At 49.1% G+C, this 25,538-nt stretch overlaps 1 protein-coding gene across 1 annotated transcript in view; it reads right to left on the minus strand.

The window, feature by feature from the left end:
* The window catches only part of PLXDC2 (plexin domain containing 2), an 830,569-nt gene extending 819,247 nt beyond the window's left edge, over positions 1-11,322 (minus strand). The window contains exon 1 of the mRNA XM_030199473.1: positions 10,471-11,322. Coding sequence (XP_030055333.1) covers positions 10,471-10,582 — 112 coding nt within the window. The 5' untranslated portion in view covers positions 10,583-11,322. The remainder of the gene's footprint in view (positions 1-10,470) is intronic.
* Positions 11,323-25,538: the final 14,216 nt, after the last annotated feature.

Consider the following 25,538-nt stretch of genomic DNA (forward strand, 5'->3'; position numbering starts at 1 on the left):
AAAAACAACCTTGACCAGGACAAATTTGAAAGTTACAGGCCAGTATCCAACATCCTGTTTCTAGGGAAACTCAGAGAACAAGCAGTCTGTGTTCAACTTAATGAATGGCTAGAAAAGAGTAACTGGCTAGATACATGTCAATCTGGATTCAGACCCAGTTATGGAACAGAAACGGTCCTCATATCCCTGCTAGATTATCTTCACAGAAACCGAGACAAGGGATTTGCCTCGATGTTAGTACTGCTAGATTTCTCAGCAGCTTCTGACACTGTGGATCATGATATCTTGCTAGCACGACTGACAGAAACAGGTATCAATGGTACAGTACTTGCCTGGCTCAGATCCTATCTATCAGACAGGCAACAATCCATAATGTTTGGCAGCAACTCATCACCACCATGGACACTGACCTGCGGGGTACTACAAGGATCGATACTGTCACCAATTCTGTTCAATATCTACCTCAAGGCACTAGCTGAGCTGATTCGGTCAATGGACACTCAGTTCTACATCTATGCGGATGATGTGCAGCTACTCATACCCATTGAACCTGACTTACCTACAGCCTTGAATAAACTGATTACTTGTCTAACATCAAATCAAGAATGGGCTAAACACAACAAACTTTGCCTGAACCCAAGTAAAACCGAGCTTCTCTGGGTCCCTAACACAAGTGGATACATACCTGACATCAAAATCCCTTTTGGGAAGTATGAACTCCCCTCAAATCACAAGTCAGGAACCTTGGAATACAGTTAGATTCAACACTTACTCTGATTCCCCAAATCCAAGCAACCTTCAAGAGCTGCTTCTGCTATTTGCAACAGCTATGCTGCCTCTCTCCTTACATCGAGAAGTCAAATCTTATCCCAGTTGTGCATGCCATGGTAACATCAAGACGGGATTATGGCAATGCACTTTACAATGGTCTGACTACAAAGGGCCTGCACCAGCTTCAGTTGATTCAGAATACAGCAGCAAGACTCATAGAAGGTTGCAAGCGACGTGACCACATCACACCATTTTTACAAAAACTTCATTGGCTACCAGTACAATACAGGGCTAAATTTAAAACTCTAAGTCTGATCTTCAAGGTCCTGAAAGGAAATGGCCCCGAGCATCTTAAGAATAGGATGATCCTCCACACACCGCCAAAGGACTTTCACTAACTACACTGTCCAAAAGACATTACATGATGTGATACTCGCAAGCGAGCCTTCTCCGGAGTAGCCCCCACACTCTGGAATGCATTGCCTGAAAGGCTCCGCTTAACACAAGACTATCTCTACTTCAGGAAACAAGTGAAAGCTTGGCTCTTCAACCAAGCCTTTAATGGAAGAAGTAACTAACTTGTTAGTCTCACTCACACACACACAAGGATTGACTTGGGCTGCACATACTGAAGCGGCACATGTTTATCCACTCCTAGCCTAACTGAGATAATATTTAACCATCTCTCTGACCTCATGTGTTACTTTCTTCAAATCAGTCACCTTACTTGCAAATTCTTCCTACTTTCTTACTCATCTATATGTTACAACTTTGCCTTACCCTTCACTACCAATTATAATGTTCTATTACGTATTGTGTTGTCATTGCAAGTAGTATACCACGCTATACTTTTTATTGTTTTTGAATATTTTTACTGCTGTAATTGTCTATTGCTCATGCTTGATCTATTCTTACTGTACACCGCCTTGAGTGAGCTTCAAAAAGGCTGTAAATAAATCCTAATAAACAAATAAATAAATGATGCGAAAGCCCATGACTCATGATATAAGAGCAGCAAACAAAACATATATCATGTCAAGTCGCTGACATGCCCACCCACATTTCAAATCACATTGGTCTGGGTATATGTTATTATCCCAAGTGCTACTACTAGGTTCAGAGAGAGCTATAAAACTTTATTGATTACATAATAATTAAGAATCAACACATGGATGATCAGGAGAACAGGAAAAGAACTGGAAAAACCGAAATGCAGAAATAATGATTAAAGGCTGTTAAAAATAGTGGTTTCACTCATCAAGTACTTGAATAAAACAGTCCCTCTTTTTAATTATTCATACTGCTCCTCCAAGAGGAAGCATTATCGCCCTTATATTTGTGTCAATTTGCAATTCCCAGACAAGCATATGTTCCAGCAAATTTAACAACAGCAGGTCGAAAAGTCATTTGACTATAGGAGAAGATTTTATTTGGCTCCTCATTAACCAAGTCATTGCTTTCTAGTTCCTATACATCCATTAGCCAAATTTAAAAGCTTCAATGAGTGCCTGGCAAATTCCATTTCTGGGTGCTAGTGCCACACAGAGAGACAGTTACTTCAAAACCAAGGGTAACTGTGAAAAGGAGAGCCTTATTTGTTTTCACAACTTTACCTGGGCTTTAAACCTTGGAGCTGGGACCCGTTCAACCCGCCTTGCCCCCACCCCCTTTCCCTTTCCTTCTCCAAGCCCCACCAGAATAACTTTCTTGAAACCAAAATTGAGTAACCATAGGCCGCAGCTTGCTTTATTAACAATTTAACTTTAATTAACTTAAGACAAGATGACTCCCCCCCCCCCGAGCTACATGTGTCCAAATTTAACATCACAGTCGCCCCCCCCCCCCCCCCCCCACCGCTCGCCATGTCAGCAAAGCGGCAACTTCCGTTTCCAGTCTCCATCTTCCCGGGCTCCGCCTTCACAGCAAGGGCCCTGATCCGTGTGGACCTCCACACTTTTCCCGGGTCACCCGACCCGCCTTTGATGCACTGGCTTAGACCCCATGAGCCAGAGATCCTGTAGCTCGGGGTTTGATTGTTTTTTTGTTTTTTTTGCCACAGAGGGGTGGCCTACGCATCTTCGCAGCCCCCCCCCCCCCAAGCATGCTGCAGCCTACCCAGACCCGGTCCCCCACCAGTGCTCTAAACAGTCCTTAATATCCAGCAAAACAAATCCAGGCCCACTTCAGACAAATGTACTCGATCTCGTGTAAATAGACCCGCAGAGCTCGCGTCCACCCAGTCATGCTTAATTTGCGCCCCCCCCCCCCCCCCGGCCATGACCCACACGCCAACCTGCCGGTTCACCTTGCTCAAACCCCGGTGCCACTTACAGGCTGGGAGACAAGCCAGCTGAGGGATAATATCGGACCCACTACTTGGGTAGAAGGGAAGCAGTCCATTACCGAGTGCAAGTCCTTTTTCACCGTGTCGATGAGCTGCTTGCCCATCCACCTATCGACATCGTTGCTCCCTAAGTGCAGCTGAGGGTGCCGACGTCTGTCCCACAGCCGATACGTCAGCAGCATGAGATGGGTCCATCGCATTCCACGCTCGCCCAGCCATGAAATTCAGATCCCTCGCCGCGCCAATCCCAAGTGGATCCCTCCTGGACGCCTCACCACTCAAGCGCCGGCCCAGTGGTCAAAGGAATGCCCGACAATCCACACTGAATATGCCGATCCACCAGCATCTACAACAGGGGAAGGCTGACCAAGAATTGACAAGCATGAGCTCCGAGCCAAACCAGAGCCCCCCCCCCCCCAGCAACCACCAGTCAAACAGCCGCTGCACCCAGATAAGCATCCACAAGTGAAGGCATTGCACACCTAATCTCCCCACCCCTTCAAGAAGGCCTGATATAATCCAATAAGCCCCAGTAGCCCACCTGCCAATATTTCTGATGGCCGCCACCCCCAGGCCCGTTTGACTTGCACTAGTCACCGCCCCAATTCTGAGTACTGAAATGACTCGGATTTTTACCCACACATACGTGACACCGGCGAAGCACCGCTGCAAACTGATATCTTGTTAACATCCCACCATCCACTTGTACAAATAAGGGTAAGGGGTCCACTGGCCGAACCGTGAAATAGTCTTCCAATAAAGACACCGGAGAGTAGGCTATGCCTGGAACCCCGGACAAGACTATTGTGCGCCCTACCCCTCTCTGATCCATTTTTGACCGTAACAACTTGACACCCAGCACCCCGCACTGTATGCCAACATGCTCGCGCAACAGGCCAGAAAAAACCTCCACTGACCTGCGCTGCTCCACCAACTCCCCTACCCAAAAAGCTCCATAGAAGGCCAAAGCAAAGGCTGCTCGAAAGAGCTGCACTTCGAAACCCGACCGAGTCACCCTCTCCAAAACCTCCAGCTCCAGCAGGCGTACTAGCAAGCCATGAGTAATAGGCCGGTGCCCATCCCCCACCGCCGGGACCAACCTGCCCCATCCCTTTAAGGCACTACCCACTAAGAAACGGGAACTCGGTGGGCCCCAACCAAAGGCCTTACTGAAAAACGCAAATCCCGCCAAATGCCGATGAACCGCACTGCGTGAACATCCTTGCTCTTTTGCTGCCACGATATACGCCGCTAGCAGCTCGTCAGAAGCCCACCCCTCCAACCAACCCTCGCCCCTAAGAAAGCCAATCACCCTTTCATAACCGCAGACATAGGCTGACCACATAGCCGGCGCTACCGAGTCCCTCAGCATCTTCCACACCTCTGGTCTCCGAGTCCCCAAAGCTGCTCCGGCATCTGCTGTCCGACCTGATCCGCCTCTGGCACTAGTGCCCGGAAGGTCTGAAATTGAAGGCGAGAGAGCGCATCAGCAACTCGATTTTCCATTCCTGGTATATGCTGAGCCCGCAAATGCACATTCAAACGCAAACAACGCAGCACCAACTCCCAAATCAAGGAATGAACCATGTTTATTCACCACCACCACCACTCCTTGGTTATCACACCGCACCAATATACTCTTGTTCCTCAGCCAGTCAGGCCACCAGTCACACGCTACCACCAACGGAAAGAGTTCCAAAAATGTGATGTTCCTTGTAATCCCCGACACCACCCAACTGTCCGGCCACTGCGCAGCACACCAGGCACCCGGACAGTACATTCCAAAACCCGAGCCCCCCCGCCGCATCTGTAAACAATTCCAGATCCACTATAGACACCTCCACGCTCCGAAGCGCTAACGTACCGTTGAACCCTGACAGGAACTCCAGCCACATCCACAAATCTCTACGGACCCCCTCAGTTAAACGGATGTGATGATGAGGCTGTAAGACACCCAAAGTCGCCACCGCCAAGCGCCGCGAGAACGCCTGCCCCATCGGGATCACTCTACACGCAAAATTTTAACTGCCCAATAAAGACTGTATGGCACCCAAGGTGGGCTTTTTGGCCTTCAATACCCCCAAAATCTGCCCCACCAACCGCACCACCTTCTCCTGCGGCAGCCGAGTCACCATCTGTTCCGTATCAATCTCAATGCCCAAGAAAGTAAGGACCGAAACAGGGCCTTCCATTTTGTCCGCCGCCAGCAGGATCCCAAATTCCGCCGCCACCTCCTGAAAGACTGCCAGCAACCGACGACACAACCCCCCCCCCCCCCCCCCCCCGCTGCCATCCCGATGAACAGGAAATTGTCCAAATAATGCACTAAAGTATGCACCCAATGCACGAAGGAGCTGAAATGCTCAAAATAGGCACATGACACTGAACAACCCATTGGCAAGCATCGATCGTAATAAAAGGCTCCGTCAAAATGAAGACCCAGCAACGGGAACGCGGCAGGAGACGGAAGGCTGCCTCAATATCCACCTTTGCCAACCGTGCCCCAACACCGCACCCAGGGCCGCCGAGAGCCAGAGCCGGGCCCGGGACAAGGCCGCCCCCGGCCCCCCCAACACCCAAGGTCGTCGTCGCCGCCGGGCCCCCCACCCAAGGTCGCCGGCCCCCCTTCCATCCGCTACCGGGCCGGGCCCTGCACTAACCTTAAACGCCTCCTTTCAGCACGTTCACAGCAAGCAGCAGCAGGGCAGACCTCTCCTTCCTTCCATGCCCCGCCCTCGCGGACGTTACTTCAGGCGAGGGCGGGACACGGAAGGAAGGAGTGGCCTGCCCTGCTGCTGCTTGCTGCGAACATGGTGAAAGGAGGCATTTAAGGTTAGTGCTGGGAACGACGGAGGGAGGGCGGGCGTGTCGGACTGCGGTGTCGCCGGGCCCACTCCGGAGGCCCGGGCCCGGGGACTTTTGTCCCCCTCTGTCCCCTCCTCTCGGCGGCCCTGACCGCACCAGCCGCACCGCACAGTCAAACGAAGTATACTGCACCGAACAGCGGTCTTTTGGGATGCCTGCATTCACTGAACTGCCCACCGGGTAGGAAAGATTATGGATGAGGCGGAATTGTCCTAGCGTTTTCTTTGGAATCACCGCCAGCGGGGAGATCATAAAGGGACAAAAGGGGGGTCAACGAAAGGTCCAGCAATTCGGTCCAACCATAGCTCCTCCCCCAATCTGGAAACCAACACTGAATTCCGAACCCAATTAGAAACCACCTGTCCCTTGTACGGAATCAGAAACCCCTCGGTAAAACCCCTCCCCAGCATCTCTGCCACCCTACGCCTCGGGTATCGATGAAGCCATGGCAGCATCGCATCGACCTGCAGCGGTGTTGGCGCTCGCTCCAACAAATTACTGCTTGGCCCCTGCAGCAACCCCCGCTCCTCTCTTTGGACATTTGACTGCGGCATGCCCCTGCCCGCATGCGGAACAGGCATACTGAAACTTGCAGTCCGGGAAAAAACATGCCGTTCTGTTAAACCACCAACAGATGTCTGCCGGTGCATCGGGCCCACCCCCTGCTGCCCCGCTCTTCTCCCTACACACGGCTTGAAATGGCCGTGCCCCCGCCGCCGAAAGAAGCCCCCCATGTCCCATTCCTCCGACCGCTGCGGGGCGAGGAGTCATATGAACCAGCCACAGGTTAATATCCTGTGTCCCCCAAGTCATATGTAGGTTCTCCTCCATCTTATCTCGAAAGGCTTCATCGTAGTTCGACCAAGCCCAACCGCCAAAGCGCTGAAACGCGTCCAAAACGGAATCCGCATATGCTAGCAACAGGCCATACTGACCTGGGTCCCCCCGGCCCCAGACACTAGCCAGGCGCAAAAAGGAACGCATCCAGTTGACTACTGTCTTGGCTACTTTGCGCTCCTTCGCACTCTCAACCCGCGCCTTCTCGCACTTCTCACTCTTTCGCCTTCTCCTACCCTCCAATAAATGAAATATGTCTATGTACATCCGCTGCCTAATCCTCCTTCGCAATGAGTGCGGGACCTGCTCCCATAGCTCAGACAACGCCACCAAAGCCGGTGGCCCTCTCGAACCCTCCCCTGCCAACGTTGCCAAATCCCCCCACAACGCCTCCACCCCCCCTATGAGGAGAAGAAGAGGAGGAGGAAGTAGATGCAGAAGAGGAGGAGACAGAAGACGAGGAAGAGTCCCTACCTCCCTTGCCCCTCCCCCCCCGCTTGCACCCTGCGCCCCTGCCCCCCCCCCCCCCCAGAAGAGCCCACTGTATTACCAGCTCCTGTCTCGCTAGCACCGGGCACCGACATCAATACTGCTGCTGGGCCATGTCCTGCCACTCTGTCCTGTTGCGATGCAGCCGCCGTGCTCAGCAAGGTCTGGTCCTGACCCGCCATTCTCCTGCTCGCATAGTCTCCCACCGCTGACGTCAAGGGGTGCTCCAAATTTTGCTCCACCCGGTCTGTCCTCCGGGATCCACCTCCATCCACCGCACTGCACACCTGCAACGACAAAGGGGGGGGAAGCAGCAAGACCAGCCCATCTGGTGCCCCACCGTGTCTCACGTGCGACCATGCCCCCTCCCCTGGGGACTCCCACCTCGGATCACCCGCAGCAGGGGGTCCCGACCACGAGGCCGCCCACAGATAAGCTGCCTGTGCAGCCGACGGGGGCCACCCAAAAGAAAGCCACGCTCCCCACTGATGAGGACCCCACACCGTACCGGCCCCCGCCTCGCTGGAGGGGAACCCCTCACTGAAAACTCCTGGCACCGGAACTGCAGACGCGGGGAGGCCGACACCCGTGGCTCTACTTACTATGTTGACTCCCCCCACCACATGCGCACTCACTTGCGGCCCTAACTTTCCTTCCAGTCCCGCATCTCTCTGTCTGCCGACCCTCTCCGCCTGTAAAAGCTCCCCCTCCGCCTGACCCTTGACGCCTACTGAACACACTCGTGGCATCCCTGTCTCCACCTGAGACGAATCAGTACCTCCCCGCAACTCCCCCGGCTTCCCCGCTCCGCGCTTGCCTGGGCTAAGATGCCGTGTTTTTTTTTTAGCCGTTTTTTCCCATTGCCCCCGCAGCTTCTGCTACTATAGCAGTCTGTGCGATTTCCTTTGATCGCCTAGGGCCCACTGGCGCCACCCCTCCATACTCACTTGCTCAGGGCCCCCCTCAAATGAATCGCTGGCATAAACAACAGCTCTGCCCCCCCCCGACATCCTCTCCCGTTTCTCTCTCTCCTGCCATGCTGCAACCGCCTCCGAGGATCAGCAGGAATGCCCTGAACACTTCACCCTCCTTTAGCCTTATCCTTGCCTCACTCCACCCCCTAACCACCCTCTCCTCCAATGGCCAGTCCCCTAGCCACTTATCCCTTCAAATCAGCCATTCACCTAGGGCAACGCCTTCCTCCCACGCTGCATGGACGCTGCTCCCGCTACCCCCACCCCCTCCTGCTGCCCAGCCCCTAGAGCTTTCTCAAACGGGCCCAGCCCTCGTTTAATTGGGCCCTTCGAGACAAGCTCTCGGACCCCCTGTTCTATTCAGTTTCCAAAGGCAGTGATGGCCACAACCAAACAGACATTTGGTTCATTTTGGATTTGCCATATTTTTCTTGTTTTTCAAGTGGTTTTCTCTATTTGTTTCATATTTTTTTACTTATTGATTAGGATTTATTTACCGCCTTTTTGAAGGAATTCACATCAACACAATACCTAATAGAACATTTTAATTGATAGTGAAGGGTAAAGCATAATGGAACATATTGATAGGTAAGAATAAAAAGAGTTAGAAAGTAAGGTGACTGATTTAAAGAAAGTTGCACATGAGGTCAGAGAGAGATGGTTAAATATTTGTTTTCGGTATGCACTAGAACTTTTACGTGTGCAAACTGATTGTACATACAAACCTATAATCCAACTTGTGTGCACTGAATTTTTTAGACACCTAAATGAATGCACATCCCTATCTGCCCTGCAGTTTCACAAACCTTAAACACCTGCAGTCAAACACATTCTGCCTTCTAGTCTCCATTTTAACAACCACAGAGGATGGGTCCACTTTTTCTGCAATTATATGCCTTTTCTTTCCAGTGTGAATTTCCAAAGCCAAACAAAATAACTCCAGGTGCAGAGTGCAGGTTAAGGCAACTGCTTGTACTGAGAGGTTGAAAGGAAGCACAGCAAGCAATTGGGGGGGGGGGGGGGGGGGGAGGGGGAGTACAGCAAGCAATTTGGGGGGGGGAGGGGAAGTACGGCAAGCAATTTGGGGGGGAGGGGAAGTATGGCAAGCAATTGGGGGGGAGGGGGAGTACAGCAAGCAATTTGGGGGGAGGGGAAGTACGGCAAGCAATTGGGGGGGAGGGGGAGTACAGCAAGCAATTTGGGGGGAGGGGAAGTACGGCAAGCAATTGGGGGGGAGGGGGAGAACAGCAAGCAATTTGGGGGAGTGGGGGAATCACAGTTCCTCTTTATTAGGCAACACAAGGGTAGGTTACCCCGAAACAGCAAAAGCTCAGACCATTACATTTTAAGAACTGAGATCGTCCTACGATAAAATACTTGCACTGAAGTTTACTTACAAATTCAAGAGACAGAACCAACTTTTCTCCTTTTATAGGAACTAAAGATATGCACAAAAGTGTAAGTAAATTTGGTCTGAAGAAGTTCTCTACCACAGGGAAATGGGGAAATCTGCTCCTGGCCATTAATTAGGGAACTGACAAGGGAGGAGGAATTCTCAGGGACTGATGACAGACGTCAGGACAAGTGGAGCTGCCCTGCTAAAGTACACTTTGTTTGAAAAACGACTCTGTTTAGGATTGTTTCAGAAGGAATATGCCAGTCATCTGAGTCTATGCATGAATGAATAAATAAGCTGACACGACTGTTCAAGGGTGACAGTCTAGTTACGGCTTCCACCTGAGAAAGTGAAATAAAACTACCATCCAAGCCAATTTACCATCCAAAAAAAATATATTTAACAACGCTATGCATTTAATTCAAAATTTTGAACGAATAATGCAAAAACGATAGTTTTCAATAAGCAGATTACAACTTTTTTTCAACATGCTGAATTTACACGCGTATAACATTAAAAGCTGCAGCTAATCAAGTTCAAGAAACTATAGTTTTTTTTCTTTGTTTAAAACGAATATCAGCTTTCAAATTTGTGCCCTAGTTATCAGCTGCTCACCAGTAGAAATTGTTCATATATTCTGTATATAAATGGTTGCGCTTTTATTTATTTCTTTTCAGCGCTTGATATAACAAAGGATCACGAAAAAAAACAATTAGAACTAAATTGCTCAAGTTTGCACAACGAGCCCAAGCAAATTTCTCGAAATCTAGGGGATGGATGAGGACTGTTCTTACCATTATTAGCCTGTTCAGCGATCTGTCCTCCATCAACTCTAAAGCGATTCGTCAAACACTGGAACAGCATAACAACTCCCAGAGCTAAGTCCGTTTTCTTTAACATCGCCATACCCGTAAAGACCCTCGATTTCTCTTCCTTGCTTTAAAAGGCAACAATCCCAGGATGATTAAAAAGCAGGTTCCTATTCAGCTCTGATTTCATTAATGGGCGAGTCTCTTGAACAACACACTCCCCGGTGCTTTCTTTCTGCCAACTTATGCAGCCAAGATCGTTGTTAAAAAAACAAAAACAAAAAAATAACAACTCGAGAAAACAAAATCAATGGCAGCTCAGGTTGTGATGTCCAACTGGACGTGAATCCCCCACCGTCTGCAGTTTCCTGGCAATCCGGTTTAGCTCCAGAAAAAAAATTAAACCTGGTCTCCGGTGCTGAAAGCTAAACTGCAGTCCCCAGACCCTCTAAGAGAGCAACACACTTACTGTTTGGCTAAACTTTGGCAGCCATCGCTGCCTCCCTCTACCTCATCGGTGCTAACCCCCGGTGCAGATCTGGGGATCAGGAAAGTTTTGGTTTCCTTTCCTGTCTCCCGGCAGGAGGAGCGCCTTCTCTTGCAGCCTGACACACAAATGCAAAAAGCACAGAAGACTGGATTTAGGAATTCAGGTTGAAACCTATCCTGGCTGAGGTGCTCCCATCAGCTCCGGAGAGGGTCCTGTCAGATACTTTCTTGATGGGGAGGGTGAAGGCAATCCGCTGTCTCCTCTCCTTTCTCCTTGCTCCACTTTCCTTCTTCTCTCCCCTACCTTCCCGCTCTGTTGGAAGCCTCCTATCTGGTGTGAGCACTTTCGCTGGCTCAGTTAGACAGGGATTAGGGAAGGAGACACAGACAGAGCCCCTATCCCTCCTCCTCTTTTTTTTTTCTTCTTAAATGATCTTCAGATGCTCTAATGGGAGGCAGGGAAGAGCTGGCCACGCTATGTGAAGCATTTCTCCTGTCAATTGATCTGCCTGGGGTTATCTCATCCGTCCCCCACCGGCATTGCTTCTGTCTGCCACCCTGGACGCTGCTTGCTCCCAGGAAGATCCTGCTGCTGCAGCTACTGCCAAATCCTGCTGCACCCGCTCTGCATGCAAGTGCCGATTGCAGCAGGTCCCTGTTTATTCCCCCCCTCCCTCCTCCAAGATACCCAGACTACAGGAGAGGAGAGCAATACCTCCAGCAGCCGGCACCCTCCTGCCTGCGAGGAGGAGGCATCAGTCGGGGGATGCTGCGAGTGAAGGGGGTCGCGAGTGTCTGGGTTGTTCGTGCAAAGGCAGCTAGCGAGCAGATCCTAGCCATGAATTTTGCATCCCTACTTTGTGTGAACTAGGTTCCTGCTGCCATCTAAAGTGCAAGGAAGGTGAATACTGGAACTGGGTTTCAATGAAGGATTTTTCTTCTCTCCTTTCGTTTTGCCTGCCCCTTGTTCAGAAGTCGAGCTAGGAAAGCGGGGAAGACAGGAGAGAGAAAAAAAAAAGGATGTGTATGAGCGATTTGTATGCTCTCCAAACTAGAAGTGAAAACAGGAGTTTGGAAGTGGCCTAGAAAATGTGCAGTTTTATTGTTTACTCAAGAGAAGTATTGTGGAAAAATACAGAAATATGTCCTGATAGAATTACAGTATGTCAGTCTAGCCCATGCTAGATATTAACCCCTTTACTGGTAATGTGTCTGACACCTCAGTGGCAAAAGAGATGTGTTTATGCCAGGAGAAGTTCCAGGGAAACTTTTAAACCACAAGCATTAATTCTTTCTTGATATGGACAGGAGCTAACCAAACATTATTTGTTCCCATACAGCAAGGGTTTTGCATCAATGCAAAGTTATGTGGTTAGCAGGGACCACATGTACACAATTTCTGTATAATTTGAACAAATTTTTGTAACTAAACCTCGTCTTCTAATACTAATGTTCCACTTCAAGGGAAGTGGCTTATTATGAAGATACAGGGTTCACAGAGCATATAAACATTTAGTTCTGTATCTTCTTTAACAAGTTGGTGTCACCGTAACCAGTCTCAAGGGCAAAGGTTTCATGCAAGTCAGGGCCGGTCTTAGGGCGAGGTGACCGCATAGGGCCTCGCGCTGAAGGGGGCCCCATGCAGCGCGCCTGAACTCCACCCCAACCACCCGAGTTGCAGTCCCCCTCCCTCTGAATTTTAAAAGTCATCTAAGTTACCTCGTCGGGGTTACGGTGGCAGGCGGCAGTAGTGAAAAGCGTGTGAGCTGCTCGGCACTTCAGGAGCCTTCCCTTCCCTCGCTCAGCTCTGGTCCCACCCTCCTGCCCTTGCGGAAACAGGAAATGAGGGCGGGAGTTGGGACCAGAGCTGAGAGAGAGAAAGGAAGGCTCCTGAAGCACCGAGCTCGCACGCTTTTCACTGCTGCTGCCTGCCACTGTAACCCGATGAGGTAAGATGATTTTTAAAATTCGGAGGGAGGGCGGGAGGCCCCTGGAGCTCAGAGGGAGGCCTTGGAGGGAGGGGAGCCTTGAAGCTGAGAGGGAGGGGGGCCTTGGAGCTGGAAAGGAGGGAGGGAGGGAGGGGGGCCTTGGAGCAGGAAGAGAGGGAGGCAGGCCTTGGAGCTGGGAGGCAGGGAGGAAGGGGGCCTTGGAGCTCGGAGGGAGGGGGCCCCTTGGAGCATGGAGGGAGGGGGCCCTTGGAGGTCAGAGGGAGGGAGGGGGCCCTGGAGCTCAGAGGGAGGGAAGGGGATGGTCCTGGAGCTCAGAGGGAGCTCAGAGGGAGGGGAGATGGTCCTGGAACTCAGAGGCAGGGAGGGGGGTGGTCCTGGAGCTCGGAGGGAGCTCATAGGGAGGGGTGGCGGCCCTGGAGCTCAGTGGGAGGGGTGGTGGCCCTGGAGCTCAGAGGGAGGGGTGGCCGGCCCTGGAACTCAGAGGAAGGGGCCCTGGAGCTCGGAGGGGTGGAGCTAGGGTGGGGCGGGGCTAGGATGGGGCCCCGTCAAATAGGTCTGCACAGGGCCCCGCACTTGCTAAGACTGGCCCTGATGCAAGTCACTTACATTGAGTACCCTGATGGGAATCTTAGTTTCAGGAGGTTCAAGAGGCTTGAGAGGGTTCTTTGGTGCAGAGTAGACTGGAGTGGAGGTCGGGGGTACAACTAGGATACAGAAGCGACCAACATGGTCTGTGTTAGTGGTATCTATTCTTATTCCAAACGTAAGGTTCATGCTGTAATCCAGTCCCTTAAAAGTAATAAGTACAGGGTTGCATTTGGTCAAGGTACAAGAATCAGAATTCACTGCTTGTCTGGCTATAGCTATTTTTTTCCGTAGGGGATTATTCCAGGCATGATGCGTACTGGTAGGATAATTAGGGCCTGTATACCACCAAACATCTCTCCACGTAGCACATGGAGAGCATAGGTAAATGTCATTATGGGAATAAATTGCATAGTCTGACTTTGCAGTCGTGCACAAGTAGACGTTGAATTTGGTATATGACCTTTGCCAATCTATAAATCCACACCTAGCTATACTACAATCTATCTATGTTATTCCATACTTTTCTTTACTAGTTTAACATTCTACCTTTCACTGATCTATGTCAAAGTGGTTTAGGTACAGAGAAAACCAGGGTACTTTGGAAAAAGAAATAGGAAAAGAATGGAAATGAGATTTTAAAGAGAGAGTGAGAGTGAAAAAAGGAAGTTATAATTTGAAGAAGATAGCTAAGAAAGACACAAACAGGAGGAAAAGCAACAGATGCTGCTCTGGCCCCAGTACTTCAAGGAGGTCAACCAGCATAAAAGGCCTTGGCACAGAGCCAAGATCTTAGAGGTAGAGAATCCTCTGAAGGAGTCTGATTCCTAAAGGAACAATGGTGTGTGATCTCAAAATGAATCATAGCTGGGAAAGGAGCGAGGGTAGATGCTGCTTTGACTTTAAAGAATGATAAGGTGTTTCTGGAACATGACATGAAAGGCTAAAGAGGTTAGGGCTCTTTAGCTTGGAAAAGAGACAGATGAGGGGAGATATGATTGAGGTCTACATAATCCTGAGTGGTGTAGAAGTAAATCAATTGTTTACTCCTTCCAAAAGTACAAAGACTAGCGGAACCACAAGGAAGTTAGGTGGAAATACTTTTAAAACAAATAGGAGGAAATATTTTTTCACTCAACAAATAGTTAAGCTCTGGAACTCTTTGCCAGAGGAGGTGGTAACAGTGGTTAGCGTATCTAGGTTTAAAAAAGGTTTGGACAAATTCCTGGAGGAAAAGTCCATATTCTGCTATTGAGACAGACATGGGAAGCGACGGCTTGCCCTGGGATTTGTAGTATGGAGTGTTGCCACGATTTGGGTTTCTGCCAGGTACTTGTGACCTGGCTTGGCCACTGTTTGGAAAATATGATACTGGGCTAGATGGACTACTGGTCTGACCAAGTATGGATACTCATCTTCTTATAGGTAGCATGGGAACGCCAGGTAAAACAGAAGAAGTGAGGTTACTAAAGCCACACTTCTGTCACATGCAAAACACAGACCAAGGGATCACAAATTAGAAATATAAAGGTGAAAATTGAACTTAGAGCCCATGATGTTAAACTCAGCACATACAGCAACACAAGAGAAATAAAAACAGAAAAACATTTCCTTTTCAAATGTATATTAATAAAAAGACATCCTCAATGTACATTTCCCAAACTAACATATACCAGTAAATAAATTGACAATAAAATACTTTTAAAAACTTTGTTGTCTGGACATTTTTTTTCAACCCTTCCCCCTTCCGGATCCAATATTTCTCCCTCTCTCTTCCCTCCCTCCTATGGTCCGGCATCTCTTCCGCCCAGTGGCGTAGCAAGGGGGAGCGGGAGGGGCAATCCACTCCGGGTATCAGCTCAGGGGGGGTGCTCCCTGCCAGCTCCCCCCCCCTCGGCGAATCGACACCTCCCACCCCGACCAGCTCCCGCACCCTACCTTTAAAAAGAATATCGGGAGGCGAGGTGCAGCGCCTCGCGCCTGCCCTGCACGTAAAAGAAATGTGGATCGTCGGGTCTTCCCTCGCTCTATCTGTCCTGCCCTCCGCTGACGCAACTTCCTATTTCTGCAAGGGCGGGACAGACAGAGCGAGAGAAGGCCCGATGGTCCACATTTCTTTTACGTGCAGGGCAGGCGCGAGGCGCTGCGCCTCGCCTCCCGATATTCTTTTTAAAGGTAGGGTGCGGGAGCTGGTCGGTGGGGGTGTCATCGTGCTGCACCCGGGGGGGGTGCAACGGCGAACCACCCCGCCCCGGGTGGCAGCCCTCCTTGCTACGCCACTGCTTCCGCCTTCCTCTCCACTCCTAGGCCAATATCTCTCCTCTCTTCTGTCTTTCCCCCCCCCTGTCCATCATCTCTCTCTTTCTCCCTTCCTTCCACCCCTGGGTCCAACATCTCTCCCTTCTTCCTCCTTTTTGCATCATAGTGTATCCCTCCTTCTCCCCCCCCCCCCCCCCCCCCACATGCAGTGTAGCATCTTTCTGCTTTCTCGCTGTGTGTGGTCTGGCATCTGCCTCTCCCACCACCACCCCCCTCTTGCATGGTCTGGCACCTCTCTTTCCCTCCCCCCTCCCCCCATGCATGGTCAGGCATCTCTCTTTCCATCCCCCTCCCACCATGTACAATCCAGCATCTCCCCACTCCTCTGCTGTCCCTCTGCCCATTCACAGTTCAGTATTCCCTCTGCTTTCTTAATTTACCCCCCTCTTCAATTCCCATCTACCTTATCAGCTTGTCTTCACGTTTTCTGGAGGTGATGGTCCCTGGCAGCAGCACCAGTAGCAGCAATCAGCATACACTGCCAGCAGCCTGCACTGGAGTTTTACCTCTGAACCATTCTACCCCTGTGGAAACTGGAAGTTGTGACAGAGGGGCTGGGATGGGTCAGAGGAAAGACTACAGAACAGGCTGCAGGCAGCATTTGCTGATCACTGCAGCCACTGGCAAGCTTTGCTTCAGCAAAGAGATTACTAGAGACAAATTTTAAGGTAGATGAGGGGGGGGGGGGGGAATAGAGAAAGAAGGGAATGAACTGCAAGGCAGAGGAAGGAGAGGAGAGTGAGAGATGATGTCTTCTGGGTGACGAGAAATGGCAGCAACGGTTATGGGCAGTGGCTAACAGAAATCGGGGGGGGGGGGGCAAATGCACCCCTTGCCCCTTTCCCTATGCCCATGGGTTGAAAGGAGGGGAATCCTGCAGGTAGGAGCTTAATGTGCATCCAAGGGGATATGTAAGCCGCATTGATCCTGCCATGAGTGGGAAAGCGCGGGGTACAAATGTAACAAAAATAATTAAAAAAAAAAATCCTGCGGGGAGTCTTGATGTGCTTGTTGAAGGTGGGAGGAGGAGGGAGGGAGGGGGATGGCAACACTTTAGACCAGGACCCAGAAGTTAACCAGGCACCAGCCCATATTCAGATCAGTGCCTAGTCAACACAGTTAGAACAGGCTTTATCCTACTACTACTACTACTATTTAGCATTTCTATAGCGCTACAAGGCATACGCAGCGCTGCACAAACATAGAAGAAAGACAGTCCCTGCTCAAAGAGCTTACAATCTAAACTTTTATGCAGTTACTTAGCCAGTTAGTGCATGAAAATCACTACTAGCTATTTATTTATTTATTTATTTATTTTGATTCTTTTTGAAAGAATTCACTCAAGGCGGTGTATAGAAAGAATAAGTCAAACAAAAGCAATAAACAATTACAGCAGTAAAAATATTCAAATAGCAATACAAAGTATGACGTATAATATTTACAATGTCAACACAATACGTAGTAGAACATTTTAATTGCTAGTGTAGGGTATAAGCAAAGATGGAACATATAACATAGTAACATAGTAACATAGTAGATGACGGCAGAAAAAGACCTGCACGGTCCATCTAGTCTGCCCACGATAAACTCATGTGTATACCTTACCTTGATTTGTACCTGTCTTTTTCAGGGCACAGACCATACAAGTCTGTGCAGCAGTATTTCCCGCCTCCCAACCACCAGTCCCGCCTCCCATCACCGGCTCCGGCACAGACCCCGTAAGTCTGCCCTCCCCCATCCTAGCCTCTCAACCACCAACCCCTCTTCCCCCCGCCACCCAATTTCAGCTAAGCTTCTGTGGATCCATTCCTTCTGCACAGGATTCCTTTATGCCTGTCCCACGCATGCTTGAATTCCGTTACCGTTTTCATCTCCACCACCTCCCGCGGGAGGGCATTCCAAGCGTTCACCACCCTCTCCGTGAAGAAATACTTCCTGACATCTTTCCTGAGTCTGCCCCCCTTCAATCTCATTTCATGTCCTCTCGTTCTACCGCCTTCCCCTCTCCGGAAAAGATTCGTTTGCGGATTAATACCTTTCAAATATTTGAACGTCTGTATCATATCACCCCTGTTCCTCCTTTCCTCCAGAGTATACATGTTCAGGTCAGCAAGTCTCTCTTCATACGTCTTGGAACGCAACTCCCATACCATCCTCGTAGCTTTTCTTTGTACCGCTTCCATTTTTTTAACATCCTTCGCAAGGTACGGCCTCCAAAACTGAACACAATACTCCAGGTGGGGCCTCACCAACGTCTTATACAGGGGCATTAAAACCTCCTTTTTTCTGCTGGTCACACCTCTCTCTATACAGCCTAGCAACCTTCTCGCTACGGCCACCGCCTTGTCGCACTGTTTCATAGCCTTTAGGTCCTCAGATACTATCACCCCAAGATCCCTCTCCCCGTCCCTGACTATCAGGCTCTCCCCACCTAACACATACGCCTCCCTTGGATTTCTTCTCCCTAAGTGCATATATATAGATAGGTAAGATAGTGAGAGGAGTAATTGTGTTCAGTTTTGGAGGCCGTATCTTGTTAAGGATGTAAAAAAATTGAAGCGGTGCAAAGAAAAGCTACGAGAATGGTATGGGATTTGCGTTACAAGACGTATGAGGAGAGACTTGCTGAACTAAACATGTATACTCTGGAGGAAAGGAGAAAGAGGGGTGATATGATACAGATGTTCAAATATTTGAAAGGTATTAATCCGCAAACGAACCTTTTCCGGAGATGGGAAGGTGGTAGAACGAGAGGACATGAAATGAGGTTGAAGGGGGGCAGACTCAAGAAAAATGTCAGGAAGTATTTTTTCACGGAGAGAGTAGTGGATGCTTGGAATGCCCTCCTGCGGGAGGTGGTGGAAATGAAAACGGTAACGGAATTCAAACATGCGTGGGATAAGCATAAAGGAATCCTGTGCCGAAGGAATGGATCCTCAGGAGCTTAGTCAAGATTGGGAGGCGGGGCTGGTGGTTGGGAGGCGGGGATAGTGCTGGGCAGACTTATACGGTCTGTGCCAGAGCCGGTGGTGGGCAGCGGGACTGGTGGTTGGGAGGCGGGGATAGTGCTGGACAGACTTGTACGGTCTGTGCCAGAGCCAGTGGTTGGGAGGCGGGGCTGGTGGTTGGGAGGTGAGGATAGTGCTGGGCAGACTTATATGGTCTGTGCCAGAGCCGGTGGTTGGGAAGAGGGGCTGGTGTTTGGGAGGCGGGGTAGTGCTGGGCAGACTTATACGGTCTGTGCCCTGAAGAGCACAGGTACAAATCAAAGTAGGGTATACACGAAAAGCAGCAAATATGAGTTATCTTGTTGGGCAGACTGGATGGACCGTGCAGGTCTTTTTCTGCCGTCATCTACTATGTTACTGTGAGTTAAAAAATAAGGTTACTAATTTAAAGAATGTTGCACATGAGGTCAGAGACATGATTAAGTTTTATCTCAGCTAGGGTAGCTAATCAGCTAAGTTTCCACTCCACCTTAACTCTGACCCTGGATCACCCACAAACTAGCCAGTTTCAGCATGGATGGTTGGAGGAGATATCCAGCCGCACTGTCCAATTAAGTGTTTATTTTAGTTTATTAAGAAATTTGATATACTGCACGGTCTTAACAGATCACAGCAGTTTACAATAAAATATAAATGCCACTACATATCCCTGGATAGCCCAACACACTACTACTACTACTTATCATTTCTAAAGTGCTACTAGACGTAGGCAGAGCTGTACACTTGAACATGAAGAGACAGTCCCTGCTGGACAGAGCTTACAATCTAATTAGGACAGACAGACAGAACAAACAAACAAACAAACAAGAGATAAGAGAATATTAAAGTAAGGATGATAAAATAAGCTATTTAAAGTGACAGAAGCCTCTCCTGGTCATTTAAATTGCTTTGAATATTGACTCTTAAACACTTTAGCTGGCAGACATCTGCAACCTGCCAACTCATGTTTAGAAAACCGTGACAGTCAATGACAGCTCTCTGAACCACCAAAACTGGCATTCTCAGTTCACTCACATGAACTGAGCATGTATGAGAATTGTGCATGGCCATGGTGACTGCCATGGGTTTCTGACTCAGAGTTCAGTGGGCTGCTGATGTCTTCAGACAGCGAGCCTTGGACATCCCCCTAAGGCTGACAATTTTTTGAAAGAGAAAAATCCAACATCTGCTATTGCCCTGTTATGCCCCTATTCTGCCCTGAACAAATAACTGTAGTGAGGGATGCAATGCAGGATTCAGTGCTTGCAAGCCACATTGAAGGCTGAGAGGGGGAGGGGAGCTAATATTGCAGATTGCACTCCTTGGCCCCCTTGAGCCATACCTCTCTCCTCAGTCTCTCAACATGCATATACTTCTCCATTCAATATTAAATTCTGTGTCCAAGGAACTGCTTGCCCCTCTCCCTCCCCCTCCCCCCCCCCCCCCCCCAATTGTATAGAGCAGAGCTAGGACATTTCCCCATAAAACTTGCCATACAAAAATGTATTTTGTTTTAATGTAAGTTCAGTGACAGCAACATAAACTTTCTCAGTACCAGGCATATTGTGACAAAACTATAAAAAAATTCAGTCAGGACCCAGAACATGTCTTCCATTCCAGCATAACTTCAAAAGCTCATGTAAGAAGAACATTACTTAGGAAAAGGTATCACTGTAAATATGCAGTGAGCCCTAGAACATCAGTACATCTGTTGGGAAAAAATGAAAAAAAAAACCCAAACTATTACAGATCCTTACATTGTAACATAGTAAAGACCTGCATGGTCTATTCAGTCTGCCCAACAGTCACATTCATTATCAATTCATGACTGAACTAACAATCCACTAGTATTAGTAACTAACAACATTTTACTCACTAAGTTTCACTTTAAGATGTCTTCCCTTCCCTCACTGAGATTTACGGCACCAGCATTCCTAGCATGTTTCTTTCTTTCTTTCTTTCTTTCTTATCCCACATTATCCCAATAGATCAGTGGTATCCCCCAAGGGTGGGGTGGTGGGGATGGTCCGCTCCGGGTACAAACTGTAGGGGGGGTGCAGGGAGCAGCTGTCGGCTCCAACGGTTCCCTGCTCCCTCTGATGTTACTTCCTGTTCTGGGCAGAGGGTGCGAGCTGACAGCCGTGTGGCTGCTCCCAGCACCCCAGGAGGTAAGAGCAGTGCACTGGGGGGGGGGGGGGTGTTTGGAGGTGATGTGACAGGGGGACGATGCTGCACCGGGGGGAGGGACGCTGCACCCAAGGGAAGTACGCAGCAGCAATCCGCCCTGTTGGCAGATTACCAAGGAACACCACTGCAATAGATCAGGTAGAATGTGGCTAACACTTATTGTAAATAACAGTGCAAAAAGTGATGCGGGATAATATACATTAAGTAGTAATAACAAAGTAAATGAGGATTGAGCATTACAATATGTAATATGGAAACAAATGCTAGACACAAAAAGATAACATGATATGAACGTGGAATAAAATATACATACAGTACTCAAACCTGATCTGTCCTTGCCAATTTCAGGGCTCAGACCTAAAGGTCTACCCAGCACTGGCCCTACTTCCCAGCTACTGGAGTTGTCATTGAAGCCCATTCCAGTCCATCCTGTCTTGCCATATACAGCACACAGACCATAGAAGTCTGGCACCGGCCTCACTTCCCCATTGCTAGAGCTGCCATTTAAGCACCATTCTTGCCCATCATAAATGAACTCATAGCTGCTGATGTGTTCCTTTCTTTTTATGCTGTATTCTTTTTATTTAGGGATTCTTTGTGTCTATCCCACACATTTTTTAAATTCCGTAACTGTTTTTGTTTCCACTACCTCCACCGAGAGGGCATTCCAGGCATCCAATACCCTCTCCATGAAAAAGTATTTCCTGATATCACTCCTAAGCTATCCACCCTGCAACCTCAATTTATGTCTTCTAGTTTTAACGTTTCCCCATCTCTGAAGAAGAAACATCATGCTAACAGAATATCTGGCCTCAGTCACTCACACACAGACCACAGATAGACCCTCCCCAAACACAAACTAAGGAGTCCTTTTACTAACGTGCGGTTTAGCACATTGTAACAGCTAATGTAAGGACACATTAACCTGACTTTGGAGTTAAAAATTCCATTTGTACGTGGTAAGCAGGGCTTTTTTTTGAGGGGGTACTTGGGGTACTGAGTACCGGCACCTTTTCCATTGTCTGCTAAAATTGACCCATGGTCCCCAAGTTATAATGAAAGAACTCAGGCTCTACACACCAATTCTGCCTTGTCATTGATTCTATGACTGGTTGCAGGGGGCCTGGCTATTGTGGTGTGGGTCCCTCAGTGATCACCCCACCCCTGAAGGGTGGCCTATCATTTGAGTAGTGGCACCTTTTTTGCTAGAAAAAACAGACTGGTGGTAAGTCACACATTAATAAAGTTTTGGAATAGGAAGCATTGCTGAGCGGAGAATGGGTGGGGACTACTCCATGTAGTTAACATGCTGGAGTTACCACCTGCTGATTAAGGTGCAGATGATCAAAAGTAAACACGGGCACTAGAGGCCAATAGCGCCATACTAGTGCCTGCATTTGCTCCCACCCGATGATCAGAGCTGGCGAGCACGTGTAGCAATGCGCTTGCCGGCTCTGATTGCTACTTGCATGCAAAAGCATGTAAACGAGGGTTTCCCACATTCCTCCCTTATGATCAGTGGGCAGCGTGCCAAACAAGGGAGCCACTCCCTCTGCAAATCCTATGCCAGCTTGGAGCTGGCGTTAGGGTTTGTTGTGCAAACGAGGAATGGGGGAGACCAGCAGAAGAGCTTTGTCAGGTCTGAGATTTTCTCCCGGACCTGTCAAGCCTAAGCCCACCCCCCTCAAACACAAGGCATAGAAGTCTGGTGGACCTCCAGACCACAAGCCTTCCTCACCCTCACCCACCCTGGTGGTCTAGTGGCCCCAACCCCCTCATACCTTGAAATCACAGAGGAGGTACTTCTCCTTCCAGCACTGCCTCCAAAATGATGGCACCCTGCCCTGCCCAGTGCATCCTGGGATGCGCTGGGTAGGACTTCACTACCATATAAGGGAGTTTCTCCTTATATGTTAAGGAAGTTCCACCCAGCGCATCCCAGGATGCACTTGGCAGGGCAGGGCGCTGCCATTTTGGAGGTGGCAAAGTGATGCATGTGGGTAAGAGGAACCCGAATTATAGCTACGTCTTGCAAGGTTCCGCGTTAGGAGTTACGGATCAAGAAAGGGATCTGGGTGTCGTCGTCGATGATACGCTGAAACCTTCTGCTCAGTGTGCTGCTGCGGCTAGGAAAGCGAATAGAATGTTGGGTGTTATTAAGAAGGGTATGGAGTCCAGGTGTGCGGATGTTATAATGCCGTTGTATCGCTCCATGGTGCGACCGCACCTGGAGTATTGTGTTCAGTACTGGTCTCCGTATCTCAAAAAAGATATAGTAGAATTGGAAAAGGTACAGCGAAGGGCGACGAAAATGATAGTGGGGATGGGACGACTTTCCTATGAAGAGAGGCTGAGAAGGCTAGGGCTTTTCAGCTTGGAGAAGAGACGGCTGAGGGGAGATATGATAGAAGTGTATAAAATAATGAGTGGAATGGATCGGGTGGATGTGAAGCGACTGTTCACGCTATCCAAAAATACTAGGACTAGAGGGCATGAGTTGAAGCTACAGTGTGGTAAATTTAAAACGAATCGGAGAAAATTTTTCTTCACCCAACGTGTAATTAGACTCTGGAATTCATTGCCGGAGAACGTGGTACGGGCGGTTAGCTTGACGGAGTTTAAAAAGGGGTTAGATAGATTCCTAAAGGACAAGTCCATAGACCGCTATTAAATGGACTGGAAAAATTCCTCATTTTTAGGTACAACTTGTCTGGAATGTTTTTACGTTTGGGGAGCGTGCCAGGTGCCCTTGACCTGGATTGGCCACTGTCGGTGACAGGATGCTGGGCTAGATGGACCTTTGGTCTTTCCCAGTATGGCACTACTTATGTACTTATGTACTTATGGCACTGGAAGGAGGCTTCCTAAGGTAAGCCCGGGGAAGGCCTACAGATGGGATGGGAGGGGGAGAGAGTGATCGCATGGGGGGGGAGTGGGTTTCAGGTTTCAGCCAAAAAATTCAAAACCTGAACCTGGATTTCAATCTGGTGTTGGTGCCAAATCCAAAACCAAAACCAAAACCAAAATTCGTTCAGCTTCTATCTGTGGTCTGTCCCTCCCTGTGACCAGAACTTTCCACCATTTCTTCTCTCATGTCCAGAATGCTCTCTCTATAATCTTTTTTCTCATACACATCCCCTCCCTCCAATCTAGCATCTCCTCCTTATTTCTCTAACCTCTGTATCCTTATTCCCCCTCTTCTCTCTGGGGCATCTTTCCTCTGGCTCCTTAGTTCCCACCTTCTCCATCCCTCTTTCAAATCCACCTGTCCCCTGTAGCAGCTCCCTTTTCTGCAGCCCAGCTGACCCCTCATTTGCAGCTGCCATCAGGCTACTTGAAGACTTGCAGCAGCAATTGAAGACTAGAAGGCAGTGGACAGTGGACTCAGAGGCACTCCCTCCTAAACTCCACCCCCTGCATTGCTGCCTCAGATTGCATTGAGCTGTCTGATGACCATTCAAGACTAGAAAGCAGTGTAGGACCTCCCACCATGAGAACACAGATGATGCTACAGCATCTCGCCTCCACAGAAATAAGAAGTCTGTTTCTTGGGTGGGTGGGTGTGTGTGTGTGGGGGGGGTCAGTACACTGCAGAGTTTTCAGCACGGAATGTCTGGAAGGTCATATGCTGCCGTCTAGTCTTGATTAGCTGCTGCAGGTTTTCAGACAGCCCAATACAATCCAGGGCAGCAAAGTAGGGGAGAAGTTTCGGGGGGGGGGGGGGGGAGAGCACCCCTGAGTTTGGTGGTTGGCAGAAAACCGCCAAAGTTGATCGGAACCAGGCCCACCCATGGCTACAACCCTGTCTTACATATTGCCCAGGAGCACTGAGTCATAACCTGCAGTCTTGGTACTAACCTGAACCGGCCCCTTTAAGATACTGCCTGGGAGCATCAGGCTATGCGTTAGTGGCCTGACGCTGCCATGCAGGAAGAATAATGCAATTTGAGGTGTTCTTTGCAAAATGTGTTATTCAAGTTACATAGTAATGAGGTGTTTTGCTTGTATTTCTATGCTTTGCATCTCTCATTATTATATCATGTAACATATGAACTTGCATTAATGGTAAAATAATGCACATTATTGTCATTTTAGACTAAATTCTGTAAATGGCGCCCAAATTTGGCCATTGAAAGAAAAGTCACACGGAGTGCCATTTTACAAATGCCGCTCCAAGTTACATGCCATTTATAGACTAGCGCAGTGGTTCCCAAACCTGGTCTTGGAGGCACCAAAACCAGTCAGGTTTTTAGTGTATCCACAAATTCATGAGATAGATTTGCATGCAGTGGAGACAGTGCATACAAATCTCTCTTTCATGAATATTCATTGTAGGTATCCTGAAAACTTGACTGGCTGGGGTGCCTCCAGCACCAGGTTTGGGAACCACTGGACTAGTGCTTAGTGCAGGATCTGTGCCCAAAGTTGAAACCTGGTGTAATTCTTGGTGCATAAGTTAGGTGTGGCTCCCCTGAATTCTATAATACTGCGCACATTTTTAATGAACACCCCCTGACCCACCCATGCCCCTCCAATG

Source organism: Microcaecilia unicolor, chromosome 1 (genome assembly GCF_901765095.1).
Source record: "Microcaecilia unicolor chromosome 1, aMicUni1.1, whole genome shotgun sequence".
Lineage (NCBI taxonomy): Eukaryota > Metazoa > Chordata > Amphibia > Gymnophiona > Siphonopidae > Microcaecilia > Microcaecilia unicolor.